The sequence below is a fragment of the Schistocerca serialis genome, chromosome 7, assembly GCF_023864345.2.
Source record: "Schistocerca serialis cubense isolate TAMUIC-IGC-003099 chromosome 7, iqSchSeri2.2, whole genome shotgun sequence".
NCBI lineage: Eukaryota > Metazoa > Arthropoda > Insecta > Orthoptera > Acrididae > Schistocerca > Schistocerca serialis.
In genome coordinates, this window is record NC_064644.1 from 291,293,705 (window position 1) to 291,312,932 (window position 19,228).

Below are 19,228 nucleotides of genomic sequence, written 5' to 3' on the forward strand. Positions count from 1 at the left end.
TTGTTATTAAATTTCCAAATATCTAAATACAACTTGCAGACAGTTTATTGGGTCATCTGTCGTGAAATTAATTCTTGAATCTATTTGTTCATTGCAGGCAGAAAGTGAGGTTGCTGCCCTAAACCGCCGAATCCAACTGCTGGAGGAGGACCTGGAGCGCTCAGAAGAGCGCCTGGCCACTGCTACAGCGAAACTAGCAGAAGCCTCGCAAGCTGCTGATGAATCTGAACGGTGGGTTGCAAACTGTTAACTGAGTGATAAGTCTGATGATTGGAATCATTATTTAAACTGAACCTGTAGTTAACTTATCAAGTGTCAAATGAAACCAAAAAATATTTTAATTTCGGGAGCTAGGGTATGGATTTTAATGATTGATTGAAAAAGAAAAATGAAGAGATCAGCAGAAAAATTAACCCACAAGAGCATAATTAATCTGATTAATCTTTACTAAACTGACAGTAAGCGCTTCATTCTGATGACCACTTAGTGTCATATTTCGTAACGTTAGGGCTAGTACTAGTCTCACATACATATTTTGAAGTAGGAATTAGTATTTTCACAGAAAAAATTATTGGGCTTACAGGCTAATACACATATTCCTATACAATTTTTAGCTAACAGTGAAAAATAGTGTACCATGTGATACACAACCCTATGAAATCTGAAATGTTTTAGCTGTTGTAAATACTAATCGTTCAAATGTATATGAAGTTCAGCCATGTTATGTAAAGAATAGTCATTGATGAGTAAATTTTTATCTCACACATTACCAGAAATTAAAAAAAGGGGAGAATTTTATTTTGATGTGAGGGGAAACAGATCACTTCTGTTTGTGGCAACAGTTACAGTTGCAGCAGTAAATGGTTAAGTCGCTGAAGTAGATCTTACTTTGAAAAGTTATTTAGTTTGTAAATGGCAGTATAACCATGTTTTATTGCAAAATTTCTGTGACAAAATTTTTGTACCTAAATTTTCAGAACCCTCTCTGCTGTAATACAGGTAATGTAAGATGCTGAATTTGTAACTACATAACAGTGCAATGTCTGACACTAATAAAGCCCTTACCTGTAGAATATAATACAGAAATTAGTCTTCATGCATCTGACAAATGGAGTCCATTTTATCTACATGTAATTTTGGTGCTCTGTATAGTTTTCCCCACAATTGAGCCCAATGTTAAATTCTGAGCAATAGGTACAAGCTGAGGATAAGGGGTGAAAACTGGACGTGTTGGAGTTACGTCAGTTTGTTGGGCTTTGAATTACCTCAGTAGTACTGCTTGTGTGCACTTAGTCACATTTTTCTAATTGATTCTAACTTTCTCGTAACTAGTCCTGTGGCTTCCATTATGTTTAATAATCTGAAAAATAGAGCACTAGGTCTGCAACTGAATTTGTCATTTAAGTCCGATAATTTCAATACACTACAGATGGCTAAGAAGCACTGAAAGTAGTCGTTACGTTATGACACTGTTTAAATTGATTTGGGCATGAAATTTGCTACCAAGGATGCATATTTTGTGTGTTACAAAATATGTAATGGGCAGAAAGATATCTCCATGGTTCAACAGTCTATTTGATAAAGATTAGATCAGAAAGTTTTTGCTTAGTTCGGCTAGTTCTCAAAAGGGTTTGTGTGTTCAGATTATCCGCATAACCTTTCTGTATGTAAGGTACTAAGAACTGAAAGACTATGTGATTAGTACATAACTTAACATGTAAATTGACAGAGGAGGCTTGTAATTTAGAGGGGTTGTACACGCTGCCATTGAGGTATGTACTGGGTGATCAAAAAGTCAGTATAAATTTGAAAACTGAATAAATCACAGAATAATGTAGATAGAGAGGCACAAATTGACACACATGCTTGGATTGACATGGGGTTTTATTAGAACCAAAAAAATAAAAAAGTTAAAAAAATGTCTGACGGATGGTGCTTCATCTGATCAGAATAGCAATAATTATCAAAGTAAGACAAAGCAAAGATGATGTTCTTTACAGGAAATGCTCGATATGTCCACCATCATTCCTCAACAGTAGCTGTAGTCGAGGAATAATGTTGTGAACAGCACTGTAAAGCATGTCCGGAGTTACGGTGAGGCATTGGTGTTGGATGTTGTCTTTCAACATCCCTAGAGATGTCGGTCGATCACGATACACTTGTGACTTCAGGTAACCTCGAAGCCAATAATCACACGCACTGAGGTCTGGGGACCTGGGAGGCCAAGCATGACGAAAGTGGCGAATGAGCACACGATCGTCACCAAACGATTCTTGCACACGCCATCTGTTGGACATTTGTGAACTTTGGTGTGTGTGTGTGTGTGTGTGTGTGTGTGTGTGTGTGTGTGTGTGTGTGTGTGTGTGTGTGTGTTTTCTAATAAAACCCCATGTCATTCCAAGCATGTGTGTCAATTTTTCTCTCTCATCTACATTATTCCGTGGTTTATTAATTTTTCAAATTTATACTGACTTTTTGATCACCCTGTAGATTGAGGTAGAACTTTCTACTTGATGATCCTGGTGTTCATGAGAAATTCAGAGCGACCTGAAAATTCAATATTCATGTATAAAAAGTCAGTTTTACAATGTACTGTGCACTTTGTATTAGTTTTGAGGTGAAATTTTATTCTTGAGAATATTAACCACCACCTCCCATCCACTCAGTGTTACAGCAGATAATAGTCACACCTTTTAATTAAAACTGTGTTCATTTATAATTTCATTTGTAAAAATACTGTGAATTTCCCAGTTTCCATTTATAGTTACTCATCTGCCTGCATACTTCCATTACCTCCCAACACAGCTATTTCTGCAACCACCTCAGAAGCATATTAGTTGCTTTTCTAATCACAGGCTAACTAAACCAGTATTTCCTATACTCCTGTGAGTGAACCCTAACTTTCTGCCCTAACTCTCTCCATTATGTGTTGTTTTTGTAGGATACGCAAGGCTTTGGAGAATCGTACAAATATGGAAGATGATCGTGTGGCTATACTAGAAGCACAGTTGGCACAAGCTAAGCTCATAGCAGAAGAAGCAGATAAAAAATATGAAGAGGTAAGAGTCAGGGATCTAATAATTGGTGTAATGGCTTTGTTTTTCAGGTACCTGCAAATGAACGAGTCACCAGAGCTGCTGCTGATCTACAATGGCTGTGTCTTTTCAGAGTCCAGTTAGCATTGATATCAGTTTCCTATTTAGAAATAGGGTCTCCAAAAGCTTACACAGAAAAATAGTCCTGTCAAATTTCAATTTGGAAGACAGAAACTTTCTTTAAAACAATGATATATAAAATTGAGAAGAAACTTTAAGGTTTCCTATTTAGAACCAGATGTTTTGCTACAGTGTACTCTGACAAGACACAGCATCACATATACCCTCTCCTGGCTGGGAATGTGGGAGTCCAGTTTTAATAACACACATTTGTTTTCTTTTTTGGTTTGGTGCAGAGCTCGTAAGATTCTTGAGAATCGCAGCTTGGCTGATGAGGAGCGCATGGACGCTCTAGAAAACCAACTGAAGGAGGCCAGGTTCCTGGCAGAAGAAGCCGACAAGAAGTATGATGAGGTGAAGGCGCCCTCCTCGCATGATGGAACTTAGAACAAAACAGATATAAGCTGTTTTGGTTTCGTTTAACAAAAGAAAGAAGTTGTGTGTCGCGTTTAGTTTTGTTTTTATATTCTGTGGTTCTTACATAAACACCATGGAACATTGCAATGCTGGAATAACTAGAACAGTTGGGGAAGATAAGAAATTATGTTTTACGTCTTTAGTGGCTTGTTAGTTTTGCTTATTTTGGTGCCTTACTAATCCGGAGTGCTAGTGGAATAGGATTCATTTGAGAAATAGCTGTCAGACTGTATTATTCTCTGGAGTGTTCTTTCCTTGTACATGTGAACAGTTGACAATTTTTCTTTTCTTTCTTGAAAGTGAAAATGCCTGGTGTGACTTTTCATTGAAATGACATGGACACAGTGTTTTCGGTAGTGTTGCTCAAGCAAGCCTGGTGTGTGCCGGTCAGCAATCCTCCGTACGTAAAATACTTTGTACTGAGTTTGCATTCATTCGACGGTTGTAAGTTCCATGGTGCCCAAACATCTGGCATGAAGTGTTTTCCATAATATGTACTAAAATGTTTGTTTTTTACAGGTATATGTCTGCTAGATTTTTTAGATTTCACTAACTCATAATATCTCATCCCTGGAATGTCTCGAATTGTGCTTTGTAACAGTAGCATTGTTCAATTCCTGTAACAGGTTCCAGTAACCTCATAGCAAGAGCAGTTTCACATTTGTGTGTTTTTCTTATCATGGCATGACTTGGATTAGATTTAATTTGTTAATATTTTGCTTGTTATGTATTCACAGATTTTGTCAGAAATATAAATTCCTTTAGACACATAAGTGTGCAGTAGATTTATCATTCACCACAGCATCACAAAAGTAAAGTTTTCCAAATAGTAAAACTTTTATTAAACAAGAAAAAATCATTGTAGCTCAATCTGAGGACATAGATTAATAATGTTTGCTTAACGTGACAGATTTACAGTGCCATCAGTCATGTTTTATGGGACAAGAGATGGCTCACAAGGTAAAGTGACCGAATGGTGCACTAATTTCCCATAAAATGTGATGTAAATGTGGAAAGTCACCATCTGCTTGTAACAGAATAAATGTTAAGACTTTAGCAGGACTGGTTTAAGTGTATTTACTAGCATTTGAAAATACATTGCATAAATTTTCTTCTTGTACGTTGATAAAGTTGTGTAAGAAAAATGTTGAAAAAACTATTGAACCAGTCATTCAAATTTTCATCAGTCTTGAAAATTGAACATGAGAGAAACAAGTGAAAACACTGAACTCAATTTTAAGTTTTTCTACAATATTTTTTTCTGTTTTGTGGCTAACCAATGGTGTTTCCTAAATTTTTATTGCTCATATTGACAAACTGAAACATGCTGTTTGATCATGTGTTGTGCCTTCCATTCAAATATTTTCTTTTTTCTTGCACTGAGTGAAGTTGTGGAATGTAAAGTCTCATTACTTTTGTGGTGCTGTTTATAGTTGAATCTCAGTTAACAATTTAAAAAAATTGTGACATCAGTGGATCTAGTTTATCAAAACAGAATGCTTATTCTCATAAATGTTAGAATGCTGTGTTGCTGTAAATGTACCATAATAGAAATATAAGATAAATTATAATTATGAGAGAACTGTTCTTCCCTTCAAAGTTCTGGTATTGATTAATATCTCATTGTGCAGGCTTCTTAGATGCTTATTTTATCAGGACTGTCGTGTCTGTAACATATGTGAATAAGGCACATCTGTTTTTAACAGGCCTTAATTTTGAACATCATTTTTAATACCTGCCAGGTTTTATTAAATTATGAAGTAGTTAAGATGTGAATATATCTCATGGAGGACCAGTTGAAGTGAACCCTGCAGTTAATGTTGCAAATACTCAGCTGCTACAGAAAATATATTAAGTATAGGTACTGAACAACCTAAGTACTTTCAGATACATTGAGGGAAAAGCTTCTTACCCATAGAATGAAAAATAATAATCTTCCTGGGATTATAAAGAAAATTCCGTAGAAAACTAGAAATAAGCTAGCTGAGGAATTGGATAATGCCAAATGAGCCTTTTGTGAGGGAGGATTTTTTGAGAGGCACTAGTTGATTAATCATTATGGTAATGTGTTCACCTCATTTTGTTCTGTTCTTGTGGATGTTGTTGATTTGTAAGTGTTTAGTTCATTGTTAATGCTGTCAATAATCTACATGACCTGTTTTACATTTTATATTGAAGGGTACCTATTAATACAGCAAAGGGAAAGGTCACCGAAAATAATGAAAACTGTTGACTGTAATGTTCATATAGAGAGAATACATAATTTTCAAGTGCCACCAGAAACAAATTAGACATTTTACATCTACATAAGCAAAGAAATGAAAAATGAGGCAGACAATAAGAGCAGTGATCAGTGTGTGTCCGATGTGCGGTGTAATATCAACTTCAAAAATTGCCTCTATAAAATTATATAGGTTGCAAAACAAAGGGTGTAGTTGTTTACTTGAGAGGCATGTGACATAGGGACTCGATATGTTCAAGAAATAGTGTTGGGTGTTTTATATAAGTGATATTGTAGAGAGAATGGTAAAGATCACTAAATGTTGCAAAAATTGGGGCACTTTCCAGAATTTTAGAAATTAAAAAAAAGTTGTCATTTAAAAGGTAAAACTCTGTATCAGGTAGCTTTCCTATCTTGCCTATCTTGTAGTATTCACATCTGTCTTCAGCAAGTGTCACCCTATCATTGTTCATGCTATGATGGAAATGCTACTATATAGAAGAAAAATAGTGCGTAAAGCTATAGGATTAAAAGTGCGCAGGGGTCAAAATGCGAAGTAAAACGTCAATTGTCGTCATAAAAGTGAACAAACGATTAAAAACTAATAGTGGTTCAAATGGCTCTGAGCACTATGGGACTTAACATCTGTGGTCATCAGTCCCCTAGAACTTAGAACTACTTAAACCTAACTAACCTAAGGACATCACACACATCCATGCCCGAGGCAGGATTCGAACCTGCGACTGTAGCAGTTGCGCGGCTCCGGACTGAGCGCCTAGAACCGCAAGACCACCGCGGCCGGCACTAATAGTGTTTGCAAGGAAAAATATTGAGAGCAAAACATAAAAGCTTGAGACTGAGCCAAAATTAGAGCAGCCTTTTGACTGTGCAAGAAATAACTACCTAAAAACATATTGGCAATATTTTCAGATCTCACTTCTATTTGGATTAGCAAATTGGAATCTGACATGGCCCAAGCTGCCCAAATAACAAAATACTAAGTGGTGAGAATGTGAGGATGGCATTCTGCCTGTCAATACCTTTTTAATTCCTCTTTTAAGAAGAGGGCTGTTGTGTCATGGTATAAAGTTCGGTAAATTGTTTAAGAGAGAAGGTTCATAGAAGCAACAGGATAACAAGAAAAGCAGAAAGTGTTCTCATATGCTCTATTGTTCATTTCTAGTCCTGCCAAATTTCTTATGGCCGTTAGAACACTATTTTGCACAGTTCGTGACGGACATCATTATACACGTGAAATGTTTTTAATTGCAAGTGGTATAAAACTTTGTTTTTGTGTTGTAATATCCGGGGAGGGTTTGTAGCATTTAGTTGTGATAAGTGCTGTGAGCACAAAAGAATTGACATTAGTGTCTTAACTGTTAAAAACACTATGTATTTAAATATTTAATGCCAGTTTAATTTGAATAGGGATTTGGTTGCTTAAGGTGACTGATAGAAATTAGGTTTACTTCTGAGAGTAACCATGATGATGGAACATTTGAAGAATACCTGTGTTACTCATTTGTGTTGACTTATAAAAACTGGAAAAAGTATTTTATAAATAAAATTTTAATGTAATCTACTTAAAATTTAGTGACTGTGTGCACAATTTTTATAAAATTCAGTAGAATCAATTACTGTGACTTACCTTAAACAGATGACATACAGTCAACAACAGTTGCAGTATCACAACATTGAATAATGACAAACCTGTCAAATACATTGAAGTGATGATTTTGATATAATGTGACAAGACTCCGGTGAAAGCGAAAACTCTTAGTTGCTTCATTTCCATTTTAATTGCCATTACTCCTGTTTAACAGCATCTGAACAGAAGTAATTGTTATAGGATTATCTTGAACTAGTTAATGATTGTTGTCGGTTGTTACCATAAATTCTAATAGATTCAGAAATATTGAGCGACCTATTTTTTCTCATGAAGTATGCTTGTGATTCAACATATTATGTAGACACTTATCAGGAAGTCTGTACACATGACATAATACTATTGCTAAGTTCCTTTGAAACTGCAACTTACAAAAACTTTTACTGCTTTTAAGAATTCAGATAATCTTAAAGTAAGCTATTACAAGAGATCTTAGATGTGAATTATTAACATGTTCTGTCTTCAACATCATCATTTGGCTTCATTTTTAATATTGGACAGTATAAACCCTTAAAGTATAATGTAAAATGCTGGCTGTTAGAGAAGTGGCAAGAACGATATTCAGGCTTTCTAATTTGTTTAGATAATTGTTTATTGGTTTTTTCATTTACTTATATATGCTGTTATCTAATATTAAGGTCACTTTTCACAATAAGTGTAGAGTTTGTTGCTGTAAAATTGAGACTAAAATGTCTTGATGAGCTAGTTAAGTAGCACGTGAATTGTTGCACCTTTTAATACTGTGTTTGAAAGTTGAAACTTTAAATACATTTGAGGTACATCAGGAAAAGAACCTGTTTCGGCCAGTGCTGGCTTAGTACCAACTTGTCAAAAGTGGATTTCCTTGATGTGCATAAGGCAGTTTACGTAGATTTTGGTCATCTGATTTGGAAATAGTTTTACTGTGCTGTCATTTTAGTGACGGAATGTTGTAGTTGGATTGTGGTCAATCGAAACTTTGTCAAACATTCATACGTAACTGGGGGAACAATGAGGATGGCTAAAATGGATTACAGTACTGTATTTTGCAGAAAATCTATAAGATATGATTTACTTGTTCCATTGTTAAACCTATTCATTGGAATGAGTTTTTTAAAACTTTTGGAAGTTGTACCGTTTAGTGCCTTCAATGATTTTCTCATTTTACGTGAAAATGTTTCTTATTAGGTCAGTTGTCATTCAGTGATCAGAGAAGGGGTATGATTAAGACAGTGAACTCAACATTTGGAAAAAGTGATATTCAAATCCCTATTGGATATTTAGATTTATATATCTCACAGTTTCATTAAATTAAGGCAAATTCCAGAGTATTCGATCAAAAGAAACACTTATTTCTCATCCTTGTAAAACTGAAACTTGGGCTCGTTCTTTAATTATCCTCTTCTAAACAGGACACTGAACCTAAATTTTCCCCATTCATTCACACATTCTTGAACAAAAAATCACAGGGGCGCAAAATTTAGCAGCCAAAAACTGACAGCTGTAAGACAATAAGAGCCTCCTTCTTTGCACTGCCTTGCGCAATCATTTTTACACTTGAAAGTAATAATGTTGGTTAACTGTGTAGTTTGGTAACAATCCCTTGGTGTAGCACTTGCATAACAAGCAAATGGTTGCTGTATTTGTTCTAAGCTGTTTGACTTTCTTGTCATTGCATAAGGTCTGATTTACTTAAAATGATTCTTCAAAAATACTTGTTGTTGTCACATTCTATTGGGTCCACAACTGCAGCACATGCAACACCTTGAAAAAATATGCTCTTAATTGACACAGGTCTTCATGAGTGACAGTTGGTCTACTGATTTAAAGCTGTGTATTATAAAGGAACTTTGTAGGAGCTCATGTAACTATCATCCACCACCTGCATGAAATAATTCTTGTTATTACTGGTTTCCCCATGGGATGCGATGTTCTGGGAGTAAGTTGTCCGAAGAAAGGGCAGATGGTGCCCCATCTCAGATTTAAACGAAAACCAAGCTGCCTTGAAAACAAAAACGAAAGTAAGTTCAAACAAGTGTAATGTGTTCAGCAAATTTGAAGAAGATGGTGTATCACTTATTTTTTATCTCAATTACCAAACTGACAAACAAAACAAAGTAATTTAGGGCTTATGTAATGTAAGTAAATGGATGGAGGTCACTATCACAACCAGTAATAACAAAGTAAAATCCAAAATATGAATTGTCATCAGATATTTCGGTCAAGAAGTTCGTTGCTTTTGAATAACGCACAAAATGCTGAAATGTCAGTGTAATTAGTGGAAGTGGACTTGAAAACCAAATGACACAGCTAACCAGAGGAAAGGTCACTGTACTAGTGATATATGTACTTGATTCTCTGGTACGAAGAATTGGCTTTTTTCTTGCAACAGTTTCTTACATCATTGTTGTTTTCATGATATGATTTTTGGACAGGTGTAAGGAGGGCATCCATAAAGTAAGGAATGTTTTAATGTAAATAAATAAAAATAAAAGAAATAAACACAACTTTCACAAAGTTGTAGTATCTTACTGTATTTTCCAATGTAGTCACCATAACTGTCAAGGCATATGTTGTAACATTGGATCAGTTTTACAATTCCCATGTTGTACCCCATCTGCTGACAAAAATCTGAGGCAGGATGGCATTGCTTGTTTGAGGTCTTAGTTGTTTGTGGACTATTTTCACCCAAAAAATTCCTTTAGTTTTGAGTGAGTGAAGATCACTTTGTGCTGAGTCAGGGCTGTAAGGAAGATTTCAAAAAAATTTCCCATGTAACGCTGCTGAAATTATTGCTGGGTTAAAGCTGTTGCATGAAGCCAAGCATTTTCAAGAATCAAAAACACCTTTCCCGACCACATTCCACGTCATTGAAGACTCGTTCATTGCACTATCACCATAAACATCATTTGATTTGCAAAATTTTTTGTATCCATTAAATGAATAACACTATGCTCTTCACATTTGGCAGTATTTTCAATGGACACAACTATTTCAAAAGTTTACACAATAGAGGAGAGACTGCTTGAAAACAAAACTTCGTTCACATGGAGTGGGGGAAGGAGCTAACTGGGATATTTGTGGTGGTGGTGGTGGTGATTGGCACTGGGTGTGGTATAAAAACGTTCTTCACTTTTGCGATGATCCTCATACAAAACTAGGGCTGTATCACTGGCATCAGTATATCGTAGAACAATAAAATAAATTTTATGGTGGACTATTTGGATCTTTTTTGACACTGAAATTTTCTGTGCAGGAATAGACTTACATTCTACAAGCAGTAAACATGTAACACTGGGCTCACTCTGCCCATAAAATCCATATGGCATTATATAGTAGTACACAAGGCAAGTCAATGTTTCTTGACTTCTGCCTGGCATTCACTAGAATTCGCCAATATTACTTACTGGACAAGTTGAGTTTTCATGGAACACTGGACTAGCTGTGTAACTTGACTCAAGACTTATAGCAAACCAGCAGCCTTGTGACATTCATTGCTGCTTTAACGATCCCTTGAGACTTCTCTGTGTAGTATAATCTCCAGTATAAGCATCCACGTGGTGCCTATATATTTTGTCATCTACCCACCTTCCCTTAGGTTGTAATCCGTTAACCCCCCCTCCCTCTCCTTCCCCCCCCCCCCCCCCTCTCTCTCTCTCTCTCTCTCTCTCTCTCTCTCTCTCTCTCTCTCTCTCTCTCTCTCTCTCTCTCATCCATTGGAATGTCCACTTTTTGTTAATTTAACATGCATTTACTTTGTTTCCTGCCATGCTCACCTCTTTTTAATTAGAGAAATTTGCATTCCACTGCCATGTTTTTTGTTGCATTTGTTCCCTTTTTAGTCACCATAATCACTCTAGGCTATTTTTAGTGTTATTTCCTTTTTGTCCATGTAGTCATAAAGTGAACTGAATAAAAACTTCCCATTAAACTCATTCTGTAACTCCACTGTTAATCTGAACGTCATTGTGGGAGCATTTGATTTTCAAGTATACTTTGAAACTTGCTCTGTTCAGATTATTGTTTCCATATTGAAGCCTACATGCACTAGAAACAAACAGTGCAATATCAACAAAATACAGATAGATCAGATGTTCTTTTCACATACATTTCATTTTCTCATTTCAAATATATAACTTCTGGAGGAGCTGCTCAGAACCTTCGGCAAGAAGCACTCTCCTAGTATGATCATTTCAGTTCAGATTTTACAATAATTCTGAAGAAGTCTAGTGGAAGCAGGAGCATTGGCATTTATATTCTTTTGTATATTAATGCAGGTTGACTTAACTATTTGCTTCTCAAGGTTGTTACTCAGGATATTTGTATAGCTGTCAAAAGCTTTCTCAGAATCTGATTTAGTCAGTAGTATTTTACACACACTGCTTCATTTTGTAATTTGATACATGAAATCGGAGTAGCAGATTGTGCTATTTCTGCTTCTAAAGTCAGCTTATTTCTTTTTGTGATTAAAATCCAACTTTTTGTGGTTTGTGGCAATTAGAGCAAACAAAACTCAGTTTCTGTCATTAGCAGGGAGAAATTATAAGATGTGAAATTAGTTAACAGCATGCTCCACAGAAGTGCTAAAAGAATGTTACATATATAATTTACTGGATAACGTGAGTTTTGTGTGATTGATTGTAGAAGAGGTGGTTATAGCACCGTTACACTGCCATTGCTGGTCACATGGTGTGCTATGGTTACAAGTTCTCAGTAAATAGTGGAGGAGAAGGTGTAGAGATGCTAACAAAATGTAAGAAGATGAAGAATTGATTGATATTTGATACAGAGACTGTCAGTAAAAACTAAATGTAAACGAATATATGGTTTTGTGAACAAATAAATGCAATGACCCATTATTGTTAATTGCACCCCTGGCATTAAATCACTGGAAACAACAATAGCCAAAAAATACAGGTTACGTGTCTGGAACAACCAAGAGCGAATTTAAATGTTGTAGGAAAGGTAACATAGCATGTAAATTCTTTCGAATTAGAGATCCCTCACTGAAGATTAGAAATGTTGAGTTGATGGTAGCCACACACAAAAAAAAAAAAGAAAACTTGCAAACTGACTGACTCTTGAATATTATTGTTTCGTAGGAACTTGACCAGGTGAGATTAATAGAGGGGGGGACTCGACAAGATTTATGAATTTATATGTGAAATACCAGAAAGGTAGCCACTCACTCGGAGCGAATTGAAGCATGAAGCACAGAAAACAGTATTCACACTAACTTTTGAGCACTATGTTTCTTTCTAGAAAAGTGTATATTCATACACAATCTCATGCCACTACACACACACACACACACACACACACACACACACACACACACACACACACACACAACCTACTCCTGTGGTCACAGGGTGTGTCTTTTGAGTGTCTGTGTGAGAGAATGTGTACTTTCCTAGGAAGAACACTAGTGTGAATGCTGCTGTTTGTGTGTTCTTGTGCTCCATGTGTTGATCCACTGTGGGCGAGTGGTTGCATTTCACTTGTTTTATGAACTGCTGCATCCAGGGACTTAGATTTATGAATTTGGCACACACTCTTGCAAATCCGTTACTACATACTAAAAAAGAATTGGGAATATGAAAGAGGCTTGCTATTCAGATTCAAAGGGCACTTTCAAAATACAGTTGAGCACATACTTCCTCCCACATACATCTCGTGAAGTGGTCATAACCATAAAATAAGTAAGTAGAGCTTATACCTCTACTTATGAGCTGTTTTTCTTCCTACGCAGTATTGCCAAATGAAGTGGAATAGGGTTTGGGGTGTGAGAGAAGGGGATTTAGGACGGTGTACCATTTGTCATACACTGTAAGGTGGGTTCTAGAGTGCAAATTTAGTGGAAGGAAAAACATGCAAAATGTTGCACACACTGTGTTTATAGACAGCAAAAGCTATCGAAACAAGAAAAGGAACTGAGACCATTTGCCTGAACTTAGTACCCTTAGTCTAAAATACAGTGGTGACTGGTATTACAGGAACTCTGGCCTTCATTATACAATCATTTTACCCCCTCCTGTCCCTGGAAGAGCTAAAGGTATAGTAATAGTGTAGCTTTTGCAGATAAGTTCAATTATTATATAACAGCACATGCAACTTGCATCCTGCTCTGTATGTGGTTGAGATGTGCCTTGTACTATTAATAAACAAAATGTAGTAAAATGAATTTTTATAACTGTTGGACATTGAACAATATAAGAAGAAACTATCTAACAAGACTTTCTATACAGAGTTAAAATAAAACTTTTTTGACAAATGGGGGTGGGGGTGTTTGTTTGCCTAGGGGCTAGAAATATTTCTCAGCTAATTAAATGCTGTGTACATAAAAGAGAGCAAGCAGTTTGTTTACACCAAAATAGTCATGGATTTGGTTGAAATGAGTGTGTAAAAAATCAAATCAAACCTCAACAGAACAGAATAATTTGAGGTGATAGTGTAGGAGTAAATGGCAGATAGACCACCCTAAGGGACAGTGTACCACCACCCCTTCCCCCCACCCCTCCTCCTTCCATGTGTGTCCTTAGTATATTTACAGAGACAAGGTAATGAATAAGACCTGACATTTTAAAAAATTAATAGTTTAAGTACCTTTTTGTATTCAGCTTACACACACACACACACACACACACACACACACACACACACACACACACACACACAGAGAGAGAGAGAGAGAGAGAGAGAGAGAGAGAGAGAGAGAGAGAGAGAGAGATCACAGTAGAACAGATTTTAGGATATCAGTATGCTGCATGAAACTGTCACAGTTGATGATACAAAATGACTGCACAGTTATTGTCAGAGTAGAGGATATATATTTGATACAGGGAGATACATTGAGAACCCAAATACTTATTGATTTCCCTTCAGAATCCACATCTTGTATGTGTTCATCATACAGTTATTAATTGTGATATTCTTACCAAATAAGAGAAACTGTCATACATTAAAAAAATAATAATAATTCACATAAGAAAACTAAAATTACATTACACAGTGGTGGACAACTAGTTAAAGAAATTAAATTCTTTTGAATTTAGTTCTGAAAGATAAAATAATCTTTCATCTACTGTTAATGTCTTTAATGGCAGTAATAAAATTACACCACCTTAAGAAAAATACTGGTCAGCCAGTCTGTCATGTTGTTATAAACCATTTAAAATATGCAGCATGTGACCAATTACTTGGTACTACATTACTGTAAATGTTTAGTAACTGATAAAATACTTTAAACTGTAGTTAGTGATATTGTGCATACAGTTTAATGTCCATTGCACCCTTTGGAGAGGTTAAGATTGTCAGGACTTATGTGTTGATGCAAATTATTTTGACAATTCATGTGAAGTATCTCCAGTGTTGGGGAGAGTTTGATTACAATGCCACAAGAATGTTGGATTTCTTTCTACCAGTTCAGACTGAAGTATCAGAAAATTGTGTGCTTGACCTTTCGTTCTGTATCTTTATGCACCCTGTTTGTCATTGTCATGACAATTCTGTTATACATCTCGTGGATACATACAATTACTGTTTGCTGAACCTTGTTTGAGTCAAATGTGAAATGTTCATTTTTTTCCTTTGTTTATCCATTATTTTGTAAAAATAGAAAAATTAGCAGTGTCGGGTTTTTTTTTTGTAATTATGGTTAGTTACACAAGTGCTCTAATACAAAATTTTTACTAAACAGTGATTAAAATATTGTCCTGGAAAAGACAACTTTATAGTTAGTTGGCTCACATGAATGGAATATTTTTAATTTATTCATGTTTTAAAATTATTTGCACCCAGGTAGCTTACAAAGTGTTAATTTGGTTTTTTACCCTGTGATTTGATTTACAATCAGGCACTAGTGTTCTCTTAACACTTCTGGATATGGAAATTTCAAGTTCTGTTTATACAATAGTCTGTATTCTTTAGTCAGTGACTGCAATAAACAATTGGTTATCAATTTCAGTCAATTATTTTGAGACTTCAGTATTCATAAGCGCCAAAGAATAATGCTACTTGATTCCACATGAATTGAGTGAGGTGATTTAAAATAATTTATACAAAAGGAGACTGAAAGGTAGTACTCAACCTATTTTTCCACTCTAACTAGTTGTCCTTTCTTCAGAGGCCTATTAATATTGAAGTTTTTATTACTGAATGGCTGGGTCTACCATATAAAAATTTTGATGGTTCCACCGGAAATTTTAGATAAACAGTGTTTAGTAAGTGTTACGTAATGCAGTAGTTTGTTCATGTTAAAGGATTCAGACATCTTAGTGTTGGTAGAGCACTTGCCCGCGAAAGGCAAAGGTCCCGAGTTCAAGTCTCGGTCGGGCACACAGTTTTAATCTGCCAGGAAGTTTCATCTTAGTGTTGTTTGTATTTCTTCTCATAGTGTGTTAGCTGAGGTACGTATTGTGCCTCTGATTAAAAAAGGTTTTTTTGTTGTCTACATCCCCTCACACCCACAGAAAATCTTTTATACTCTGTCATTACTGTATGCATCCCAAGATAACTTTTTCACAAAGAGTGGCACTTAAAATACGCTTTTGATAATAGAGGTGGACTTATTCCATGACGGCGTAGTTTTCCCCTTGTTCATTATGTCACTATAGGATGCAATAACTTAACTTATTTGTTTTAAAGTTACGGCAACTGAGCTGTGCCTTCGTAGGTGGAAAATCTCATTTCACTCAGAGCACTGGAGTTTTGCATGAACTGTGTGTAAATTAATTATTTTAGTTACAGTGCTGACCCACAATGATTAATTTGTTAGTTTTCAAATACCATATAATAAGACTTCTAGCTGCCACTTTTGATAATGTTAGCTTGTAGATAGTTCCAATAGTAAGCACCAGTAGAAAAAAATTTAACACATAGCATTCAGTTTTGACTGTAACCTCATTGAATTTCACCTAAAGACAATGTGATGAGAATAAGCATTCTGTCTCTACTGAAATTTTTTATTTGATCTTTGATGATAGAGCAGTTCCCCCTAGTGCTTAACTGATTATGCATGTGTACCTGATAGAGGCAAATAAGATCCTTTTATATGTTAAAGCTGTGATAGTCGTCTGTGTGTAAAGAATGTATAATTTAATTTAATTTAATTTGTGCATGTCATGAAATGTGCCTATTGAATGCTGGTGCACTTTAGCTGTTTTTCTTGTGTGTGTGTGTGTGTGTGTGTGTGTGTGTGTGTGTGTGTGTGTGTGTGTGTGTGTGTGTGTGTGTATACATGATGTACTTCTTTTTGGGAGGGGGGGGGGGTAGGAGTTGACTCTATAAACTCAATTTTTTTACTGTCTGTATTGTGGGGAGACTGCCTACTTTAAAGATTACCATTGAGTGGAACAATATTATTCCTTCATAAAATTAAAGAAAGTTACCAGCTTTGAACATTTTGCACTTTAATCACTTTAATAAAGAATAAAGAAACATTAGACGCTAAATACATCCAATCATTTTAACATTTGTTCATTGTGGTGTGCATTGCATCAGCTGGCTCAGTAAGTTGTGCAAAATATCTGTTGGGTGAAGGTTGTGGGTTATCTTTCAGGTTGCTCGTAAGTTGGCCATGGTGGAAGCTGACTTGGAAAGAGCAGAAGAGCGTGCAGAAGCTGGGGAATCGTATGTTTCATATGTTAACATAAAAATTTGGCATGCTTTCATCAGTTTGCTGTGTCTCAAAACATACAATCCTTTTGAACTTTCAGGTGTTTGTAGTTATCAGCTTAACATGTCCTGGTCTGTAGTACTTATCTTCATGTGTTGATTCATTTCTAGTTGTCTGTGATGTATGGCCCATGTTTTTATTTTTGCTTTTGCTGTAGAACATCTCAGCTTTCAGGAGCAGCCATGTCATCTGGAGAAATGCTTTATCTTGAGTTGTTCTGATCTGCAAAAGCACAAGAGGAACAATGTTATGCTAAAGCATGAGCCAGGAATTATTCTCTCACTACTTCTTTGCACCAGTGATGCTCACATTGGGATTGACAGCATTAATTAAACATTGTTCCTTTTATTGCATGGCTATTGCTAACTGTTTGTTGATATTCACTGCACTACATAAATGCTATGAACTTTTTATCACATGTTACCACTTGTAAGATGCTTTCAGCTAATAATATTCCTCAGATGAGTCAAATTTTTTGAGTAAAATTCCTGAAGGGTCACAAATTACTTTTATGGTGTAGTGAAACATTCTCTTTAAGTGCAACATGTGATATAAAGTATGTCGTAGGTGTTTTATTCTCATACTCACTGCATGTGCATATTTCTTTCGCACCGTGTTGTGGTGTAGGTTGCCCGAAAACTCGTGATGATGGAACAGGATTTGGAGCGAGCAGAAGAACGTGCTGAGCAGAGTGACAGGTTAGTCTTAAATCGCCGAATTCTAAAAACTGAAATGACCACACTTGTTGGTCCTACGGTTATTTGGGGGGGGGGGGGGGGGTCGGATAAATAGGCTGATGTCAAAGAAGAGAAGAACCGCTCAGTAGAAAACAATATTCCAAATCATTTACTCAAGATATTTAATGCCCCAAAACTCGAATTTCTTGGAGACTGCTAATTTTCCCAGCATATTTAAAAGTTATGTAAGTGAGAGAGCATTTTAGTTGATGTCCTCTTTCAATAAACAATTCTTAAAATTCAGGAGAGAACTCGCATCAAGCAAGAGTACAACGAGTTAAATCATCCTTTGTTATCCACAGTGATTTTCATTGCTCGGATTGGGTATTGCAAGTATCACCGTAACACAGTAAGTAGAAAACACAAAAACTTTGTAATATGAAAATGCTTATCCACCCAGTTAACTGTATTTATGGTTTTGTGTACTAACCTAGTTACTGTTATTAAATTATAGGCATTTACATTTATATTTATCTTAAACTTAATGATAATTGGCAACAGCTAATTCAGAGATAAAGTTTCTCAGAGTAGTCCATGCAGTTAAAAGAAACTTATTATGAAAAAATTCAGCTGTAATAAAAAAATGACTTTGAATGATTTCCTCATAAGATGTAAAAAAAATTGTTGTGCAGATAATAATGGTTTTTAAAAATTTGCAGCAAAATTGTGGAACTGGAAGAGGAGCTCCGTGTTGTTGGCAATAACCTGAAATCCCTTGAGGTTTCAGAAGAGAAGGTAAGCAAAACAGTATGAGTGAGTGTGATTTAGCCATAATGTCAGTCAATTGAGTATTGTTCAAAAAATAAATTTAGGAAACAGTACTTACAATAGTCTTAATTTTCAATAATTGTTCTAGTTACATGTGGTCTTCACACAAATGAAAAAAATTATAATATTTTAAAATTAGTCAAAACTCGTGTTATCCAGTCAGCTGCTATAAAAATCTTTGTTGATGCTAAGCTTCTCTTGGCAATAATAATGTGACTGGGCATATCATGTTTTCGATTTGGACAATACAACACAATATGGATAATTTAAATTGTATTATTATTATCATTATTATTATTATTACAGTATTATTATTGATGCACTGGATTGCCTAAACAATGCTCCAGTTCTATGCATTGAGTTTGGTTATCCAGTTAGTGTGTACATTCTATAGTGTGTAATGGATATCATGTATGGATATGTATGATACTGCTGTCAAACTCCTTGTGCCTGATGATGAGTGACAATAGGAACAGATAGCAAACATGAAGATTTTTCGTATCAGCTGGCAGTGGTGTGACAAGATTTTTGACAAACGTCTGCAAACTG

The 19,228-nt window shown here is 35.7% G+C and overlaps 1 protein-coding gene across 17 annotated transcripts in view; it reads left to right on the top strand.

Annotated features, from left to right (window-relative positions):
• The window catches only part of LOC126412332 (tropomyosin), a 164,722-nt gene that overhangs the window by 133,748 nt on the left and 11,746 nt on the right, over positions 1–19,228 (top strand). For 10 of the 17 annotated variants that reach the window (XM_050081865.1, XM_050081868.1, XM_050081864.1 and 7 more), the window contains 4 exons: positions 98–231; positions 3,452–3,569; positions 17,058–17,128; positions 18,571–18,646. In XM_050081865.1, the coding sequence (XP_049937822.1) occupies positions 98–231; positions 3,452–3,569; positions 17,058–17,128; positions 18,571–18,646 (399 nt within the window). Of the gene's footprint in view, positions 1–97; positions 232–2,941; positions 3,060–3,451; positions 3,570–17,057; positions 17,129–17,801; positions 17,873–18,570; positions 18,647–19,228 lie in introns of all 17 variants that reach the window. The other 7 variants (XM_050081869.1, XM_050081866.1, XM_050081867.1 and 4 more) reach the window with 1 other exon arrangement.